The sequence below is a fragment of the Etheostoma spectabile genome, chromosome 2 (genome assembly GCF_008692095.1).
Source record: "Etheostoma spectabile isolate EspeVRDwgs_2016 chromosome 2, UIUC_Espe_1.0, whole genome shotgun sequence".
Taxonomy (NCBI): Eukaryota; Metazoa; Chordata; class Actinopteri; order Perciformes; family Percidae; genus Etheostoma; species Etheostoma spectabile.
This window is the reverse complement of record NC_045734.1, coordinates 11528892-11537208: the sequence shown is the minus strand read 5'-3', so window position 1 is coordinate 11537208 and position 8317 is coordinate 11528892. Positions and strand designations below refer to the sequence as shown.

Genomic DNA, 8317 nt, shown 5'->3' with positions numbered 1-8317 from the left:
TCCCTCCTCCCTTCTGGGGTTAGCAGCTACACCTGACTGCACTGCGCAGTCACGGCACAGAGTACAGGTTACTCTGCCAACATAGTTTACAGGATCAAGCAAAGAGAAACAGCAACACTATGAACAAGATATTATTATTTTTTTAACTTGTGAATTGATTTCCCAATTGTACAAAATACAAATCTGGATTCTGGTATAAATCAGCTTTTGCTAGAACTTAACACACTGTATAACTGTTGAGTGTGGTAAGAGGTATGCACTACTGCACCTGCACTGTGATAACTTTAACACCTGGAGGTCAGCAAAAACATTTTTGGCCACTTGGGGGCAGTTATGAACACACCGATATATCATTACCTTTTAGGTTTAAATAATGACATTGTTAGCAAACAAGTTAGTGTCCTTTCATTAAAAGCTAATTTAGTGGGTTTATTAGAGCTTTTCAGCTTTAATGAGAGTGGTGAGAGTGCATCAAAACAATAAAGTTGCAGACGGAATAGCTAAACAGTTACCTGAAACTAAATATAAAGCTCCATAGAGCTAAGGAAAGCTTTAAATTGAGATACATTGTCACTATAAAAAATAGTCATTGTAACCACCTTAAGAAACTCAGGCATACAAAAAAAAATGCTCCAGGCAAGTGATTATTAGAGATTTATCTCAGTAGTGTAGCCCGAGGACACAAGGTCAGTGAGACATACTGGTAGATTAAAACTTGCTAACATGCTAACATTTTTCAAAGACTTACGGGAAAATTGCTGTAAAAAAGGTTCATAACAAAGAAAGATAAATGTTACACGAAAAAAGCAACCACAGAGAATCCGACAGCTCACCATGAGGGTTGTGTGGTTGAGGTTCCAGGTGTAGGTGGTCAGGCTCCTGTTGACAGGGTCCACAATGGAGTCCTCGATGATGTACACCAAGCGAGACATGCCAGTAGGGAAGAGCCGCTCCGCCCAGCGAGGCAGCCGATTGGTCTTCGTCAGGAGGCGTCTGGAGAGGAGCCGGTGGTCCGCCGTCACTTCGCGGTACACAACGTCCTCTGTGAGAACATGGGTGCTAAAGGATACACAAAACACACAACCATGGGTGTCATTAGGTCTGTCCTAAATTAGTCAGGTGTCCATATAAAACACTGAACTAATCAATCCTCCTGTTCATACTGGCCAATGTGAGATCTCGTCCCTCCATGTAAGTGATGGGAAAAATACATTTTTAAGTTTATATGAGGCCTGGGATAGACAAATGAAGTGGATATCTTTCAAAGTTAGTCTTTTTTTTGTACCAAATTCCATCTTTGTGTTACTCTACATCCACTACAGTTCAGCAAGGAATACTGTGGAAACACAAGGAGGAAATTGTAACTAACTTTGAGGATACTGACTTTGGCTAACTCCCAGGCTTAAGTGTAGAATATGTTCTTGCGATGGATTTTGTCACCCATCTTTTCCACTGGAAGCATTTTTAAAAAAGGATCTCTTTATGGCTAGTATAAAATCCTTACAGCAAGCAAAAACAGTATCAGCTGCGTCAATGTACATGTGTGTAAGTTAGTGTTGTTTTAAGACAAACATAAAAAAAAGTTTCATATTCGTTTGTGGTTAATTTCTGTTCTGGTTAAAACCGGTCCACTTCCAAACAGTCAATTAGAAAAAAAGTGTGTGTTTTCTATGTGTCCTGGTGCATCTTTTTAAGCACAAAATGACATTGTGAGAGAATATAAAGCAAATATTCCTCAAGATGTTGTTAGCTCATGTCATAACTCAAGTATAACTGATTAACCACACAACTATGACTAGGCTAAACTTGACTTCTCTATTATTACAATATAACTATTGTTTTCTCAGTTCACTATCTTAATCGTGAGGGCTCTTTAATTTTAGGTTCACCTGAATTGTATAGTAGGAGTCAACAATACACCCCATCCTAATAACTCAATATGATGACAAGATTTCTGCAGGGCTACAAACACTCCAATAACTTCTCTTTATCCCAAAGGTCCTGTACTGAGGGATTTATATTATAAGAGATGTGATTTGCCACTTAAATTGCATAGTGAAAATGTGATACTGTGACAGCCCTAATCCATCAATACGGATCTGAAAATGTAAACACTTCCCATAATATAAAAAGGTGAGGAAAAAGAGTAGTACATCTCAGCGTTGATTTATTGTGATTTAAGCCCAATTTAAAAAGTGCAATGACAGTATTTTGTCCTACTTCTTTACTTTTTGGAACATTCCTATTGGATTGTGGGTTTAGCACTCCACCAAGAATCTCCATTGTTGAAGCACAACCTCCTTTTTCAACTTCCCATGATATTTCTTATGACGTTGGTTGTAAATTAGTGTAGCTGGTGAAAAACCCAATTGTAAGCCATTACTAAAAAACATACAAAAAGGTTCACAATGTACTGTAGTCTTGTTTTGTCTTTTTATTCAAGTCACTTATATCTAGACAAAGTTGAGCAAGTATGATTGTGGGTTATTGTTTTCATTCCAGGTACAGTGCCACTACAATACAATATCTTAAAAGGTGTTGTTGCCTTCTGACACCCACCACATGCTTTACAATAAGCATCCCAGATGAAAATACTGACCATTAAAATATTACACAATACCTGAATGGGTTTGGGTACCTCTGCCAAAAAGCAGAGACAACATGGTCCCACGTACTCCTGATGTCCGTGTTATTACAGAAATACTTGACCATTCTTCTCTCGCAGCTGTACAGGATGGCCTGAATCCCGAACCCTGAGGTCCCTGGCCGCGGCTACACAAGTCAATAAAAACGTTGGCGCCGACTCCATCCAAAATCTGGCACAGTCCTGTAAAGAAACAACATTATTGGACAACGCAGGGATATTGTTTTTTCTGTTTTGTTGTTAATTTGTATAGGCATTTCCGCCTTTAATGAGAGGACAGCTCAGACACGAACGGAGAGAGAGAGGGGGAAGACATGCAAGAAACCATCACAGGTTGGACTCGAACCCTGGACTCGAACCCTGGACTCAAACCCTGGACTCAAACCCTGGACCTTCTGCGTCAAGGAATTAACCTCAATAAATGTGTGCCTGCTCTACCAACTGAGCTAACCAGCCCCACAAAGGGTTATTGTTTTGATATTTTTAAGTAATTGCTGATATGAATTAGTCAATCAGAGTTTTTCCTGTTTTACCGCGGTAGCTATCCTCTCAATATATCATGGTATATAAAGCTACTGTAGTCAATGTTGCATATCAATGAGCAGGACTGCTTTACAGTAGTATTAGATTTTAATATGATTTTTGTTTGAATTTCATTATTTTCATTTATTTGGCATACATCTAATTTGCTGAGTTAGCCAGACACAGGTACTAAATTATTCATACCATGACAGAGGATTGTATTCATATCTCACACTCCTGCTCCATATCCATCAATAGATGTATAAAACTACCTGTCTACATATAATAACTCATAAAATTACTGACACATAATTATTTGGGCATTCTCTAGCCACCATTGCAGACTTGCACTTACTGTCTGTCTATATACAGTACCAACCACACTACTACCCTGTATATACAGTGCCGATTGACTTGCATGGTCGATGCTGCATGTATGTTGTCTATATACATATTTTTTCATACCTACTTGTCTGTATATAATAACCATGCTTATGTTTCTTTTGTTGTCTTTTTATTTGTCCTGCACAATGTATTTGTTCCTGTGAGTTTTTATAATTAAATCAAAGGAAATCTGTTATTATGTTAAGTAGAGTTGAATATCCTTTAACTTCAAACAGATTACATAAACATCCTTTGCGTCACCTGTAATCTGTAGCTACAAGTCACCTTGATGTATGGCTTTACATTGTCCTGTACAGTAGCTGAGGTAACGGCTTGTTCTCAGCTCAAAGGCCAATGTGACTGCTAACATGTTAGTTCCTTGGCCATCTAGTTAACCAACAGCTAACGTTATCTAACTAAAACGATTGTAAATAATATGGTTTTATATCGAACGGTGCTAATGAGTTTGAATGACAATCCGTATATTTGTTATTTTACAGCTCGATGACAGTCTGTGTTGAAGATTTGACAGCTAGCTAGCTAGTTTACCATAATTCAACCATGGTTAATTACGTTTAGCTAACTAGCCGAAATGCTTTGTGGAGGGTTACGTTAACTTAACTTTCAACTGCTCCTGGCTATCGAAAAAAAACAGGATAAGTCTTACCTGAAAGTCACTGCGAAGGAAATATTGGGCTGATAAATATCCACAGAGTGCCTGTTTGTTGTGCTTGTAGCCCAAACGTTAGCTAGCTAATTGCGTCCACGACCCCACACGTGACAGAACAGGCAGTAGTAGAGCCGGTAGTAGCTAGTGGACGGGCTGTTCTTGTTCTAATGTTAGCCAGTCTTCTTAACCGTTTAATAGCAGCTACAAACCTAATCAGCGTTGTAGGTGCATGCCGCCACCTACTGTACCGGAGGCGGGTGGAACATCATGACTTGAAGAATCTGGGAACAAGGGGTATTAGCGAGCATCCAAAAAGCGTACCTCCTAAAGAGAGATTCTATTATAATGTCTATGGAGATTATAAGGCTAACAAGCCATAATCACTTGCCGTTTGCATTAAATTGACTGCCATTCATTTTGGCGTCACTTTGACAGCAAATAACTTTACACCTGAAGCGTTGTTTAATTATTTCTAAAGAAACACGACAATGTATAAAAGGCTTTATTACCTTGTATCTCACGTTATGGCCCCGTAACTAGTTGTTTTTGTGCTTCACTGCTCACCTATGTCCATTAATTTTACTGTATGAAACCCACGGTACCAAACGTTGTCATACTCAGATTCTAGTCAGGATCATAGACTGTATATTATTACAGTCTGTATATTACCGTATATGGTCAGGATACGAACCGACATCAAATGTTGTTTTTCGGCTGGCATCCACCGCGGTACCGTATTCCTTGCTTTAATTGCCACTGCGCTCATAGAAATCGTGAATGGACGAACAACATAAATGAACGAATGAAAATGTAGTTAATAATCATCCTTGTGGTTTTCGCCATTTAGTGGACATAATTGGGCATAAACACCAGTAACATAAAATTATTGCTAAAAAGAGACGTCTGTCATAGGAGACCAGTTCTCTTATTACATGACAGTGGTCGGCCTACAGAAAGAAAGACAAAAAAATACTATCAATTTAAGACTCAAATTACCCCAACCACAAACTGTTCCTACATTTAGTTTTTAATCCATTTGCAATACTGTCTTCACACGTGTACTTAATTTGTATTTTATTTGTTTACATTTAGCCCTGTATGCTGATGAAAATAATGGAGAGTTTATCAGTCTGGTCTGGAGCATAGAAACAGAGGGAATAAGTTTGTCATTGCCAAGGACTTTTATTGTTGTGCACGATTAATTAAATAAAGAACCTTGAACTTTGTGAATAAACCTGATCACTGCTTCTGACACTCTTCTCACACCGCATTTTCTGTCAATCTCAGAATGATTCAATGAGTTTTACATATAGAAGAAATTATAGAAAAAATTAGAAGAATTACTTTCTCTTCCGATCCACCAGGTGTCGCAGTAGAATTTGTCGAACTGTTCAATCTCATGTCAATCACGTTTCCGCTCCTTCTTCTTCCTCGTTGGTTGGTGTATTTCTCTGCAAAGAGAAGTGTCCTCCATGGTGTCATTGTAGGTCCCTTGAGGTTGAATATCCAGAAACAAGCAATGTCTGGGTACACACCAGACGAGAAGCTCCGTGTCGAGCAGATAACAAAGCTCCGGAGACAGTGGCTGAAGGACCAGGAGCTCAGCCCGAGGGAGCCCGTGGTACAAGCTAAACCTCCCGGCGCTGTCGCTAAGTTCTGGGCTGGCTTTCTGGAGCCCAAGAGCCTGTGGAGGCTTTACGTGAGTCCCAATACACAGCTAACGCTAGCTAGCATAACAACCACTGGTGATAACTGTTACGTTACAAACAGAAATTATCACATAACAAACTGAACGGTTATCATAGTGTGACCACTGTGTTATAACGCTAACGTGTTAAGCTACGACACAGCTAGCTAAATGTTCAATATTGTAAGGTTGACTATTTCACAGTAGGCCTAGTGGAAAATAGTGATTTCACAAACTATTTGCACAATAATGTTTTCAAGGAAATAATCATCAATAATATAATAACTAAGTCGGTAAAGGAAAATAATAGAACTGCTAGAACAGTCAGGTAAGTTCAGAAAATCACATCACTTGCCTGTAAAACCAGGAAAAGACTTATGCCACATTACAATATTCAAAATTTAAGACGATATCTAATATTGTGTCACAATGTCGATTTAATATTGATTGATGAATGGCCCAGCCCGACAGAATGTACATTTGAAACTTCTCTTGTCTCTGAGTTGCTTTGGTCCACTTTATGTTTCAGCATGTATCCATAAAGTAACCCCTGATTCAGTTTCCTCTCTATTTTTACAGCTGAGTGTTTTACATGCATAAACCCCTCACCTAGTCGGAGTAAAAGAACATGATCCCTGGTATCTTGTAATACATGTACATACATACATATTACATACATGTATGTAATATTGTCTTTTGTGGGGCTGTCCAAACAAACACTGTGATTCATGATGTATTTCTCTTCTACATACAATAACCTGTCTCTTATGTTCTTCTCCTCACAGACCTACAAAGCATACACAGGTGGAGTTTTTACATTAACACGGCTGTTAATACCTGCTTGGATTGTTCACTACTGTGTGAAATACCATATTGCTGTAAGTCAACCAACATTTTAAACACTATTTGGAATATTAAGAAATAACTATTACATGTTATGTGCAATGTAGTTAGACCTTCACTTGTTTGAATGCTTAAGTTTTTAAGAGCCAATGATTGTCTGATTTTCTTTTTACTGTTGAGTATGCCTGCTATGAGCTTTTTTTTTTTAGGCATTTCAGCAAGGCATTTTGGCAAGTTTTGTCTTAAATTCAAAAGACATGGGAAGAAGAAACCCACACACAGCGTCTTCAGGGTTTGTCACACACCCAGAAGAAGGATGTCTGTGATTTTCTATTATGAAATAGCCAGTAAAATAAAGGCTTTTTAAATTATTTTGAAGAAGAGTGCCTTGGATCTCCCTTTTTTCTATACATGTTGTGTGATTTTATTCTTTAGGTAGCATACAAGTAGGGCAACTTGCAAAGAAAGCAGGAGTACTTTGAATGCATCATTGACAATGTCATTGTCCCCTACAGCAAAGGCCATATGGCATTGTGGAGTTGAAACCCAAGCTGTTCCCTGTAAGTATGATGTATTAATTCTGCCACTGCACCTTTTGTTCTTCCTGTAATCACTATAATCATTATTTATATTTTTTGTACATACAGCTGCATATCAGCTTTCTTCATAGCCATAGTAAGATCTGATTGTCCTGCAGTCTAATTCCAAACAAACAGGCCACAGTCCAAAGATTCTCTGACTAAAGCATAAAAGAGCTGTTCTTTAAGATGTCTTCATGTAGGAAAAGAGTATTTCTAATTAGTTTGTCCTTGTCTTTTTGTAAAGGGTGACACCATTCTGGAGACGGGTGAAGTTGTTCCAGATCTTCCTGACGCCCATGGTCATCACTGAAGAGTCCATAATTTTCTGTTGTAAAAAACTGTGTATATGACAATAAAATATTACAAAGTTGTTCATGAGTATGTATATTGTCACAAGTTAATGTAAATAGTGACCTATGAAAGTGGACATTATCAATGAAGGTTTCCAGTAAGAGGGTTTAGTATTTTTTAGAGAAACATTTTACAGTTAACTGACGGATCATCATGGTTTAAAAAAGAAAAAAAAATGTTAGTGAACTCAACCTTATTAGTGTAGCAGTTAGCTGTAAATTACATTTTCATAACATGTTACTCCACTTATTTAATGTTTTTAAATTCCAGGCAGGGTAATGGGGTGGGGATATAATGCAGATAGGTGGGACACAGATTGAAAATTGTATGTTGGTTTAAAAGTTTTTATTAATATCAGCTCTGGTACAGCCACAGACTGTATATTTATTAATTATTAGTTAATAATATTAACGGTCTATGGGTACAGCACAAGGCAACCACTAAAGATACACTGGATTTCCCAACGGCAAGCACAGCCTAATGAGCATAAAATGTTAGTCAAATTTGAACCTATTGTTGAAGTTGAGGCATATATTACTTTTACTTTCATTGTGTTTCTGACTGTTATTAGCTGGATTGAGAACTGTCGCCTTATACACTGCACAGTATGTGGTTTAATGTAGCATAAAAAAACA

The 8317-nt window shown here is 38.0% G+C and overlaps 2 protein-coding genes across 3 annotated transcripts in view; one reads left to right on the top strand and one right to left on the bottom strand.

Moving 5' to 3' along the window:
- Nucleotides 1-4477, bottom strand: part of prelid1b (PRELI domain containing 1b) — a 14199-nt gene extending 9722 nt beyond the window's left edge. For both annotated transcript variants that reach the window (XM_032530841.1, XM_032530851.1), the window contains exons 1-3: nucleotides 4218-4477; nucleotides 2621-2827; nucleotides 834-1059 (exon numbers count right to left, since the gene is read on the bottom strand). In XM_032530841.1, coding sequence (XP_032386732.1) covers nucleotides 834-1059; nucleotides 2621-2712 — 318 coding nt within the window. In that variant the 5' untranslated portion in view covers nucleotides 2713-2827; nucleotides 4218-4477. The remainder of the gene's footprint in view (nucleotides 1-833; nucleotides 1060-2620; nucleotides 2828-4217) is intronic.
- Nucleotides 4478-5640: 1163 nt separating this feature from the next.
- On the top strand, nucleotides 5641-7701 carry ndufb6 (NADH:ubiquinone oxidoreductase subunit B). The gene is made up of 4 exons (XM_032543682.1): nucleotides 5641-5919; nucleotides 6693-6785; nucleotides 7266-7310; nucleotides 7576-7701. The coding sequence occupies exons 1-4, from the start codon at nucleotides 5740-5742 to the stop codon at nucleotides 7639-7641; spliced, it is 384 nt and encodes a 127-aa protein (XP_032399573.1). The 5' UTR covers nucleotides 5641-5739; the 3' UTR covers nucleotides 7642-7701.
- Nucleotides 7702-8317: the final 616 nt, after the last annotated feature.

Bases quoted from the DNA above. Each gene is read 5' to 3' on its own strand.
- ndufb6 (XM_032543682.1), top strand. From the start codon at position 5,740: ATGTCTGGGTACACACCAGACGAGAAGCTCCGTGTCGAGCAGATAACA. The intron at 6,786-7,265 runs GTAAGTCAACCA...TGTCCCCTACAG, and splicing joins GTGTGAAATACCATATTGCT to CAAAGGCCATATGGCATTGT. The intron at 7,311-7,575 runs GTAAGTATGATG...CTTTTTGTAAAG, and splicing joins TGAAACCCAAGCTGTTCCCT to GGTGACACCATTCTGGAGAC.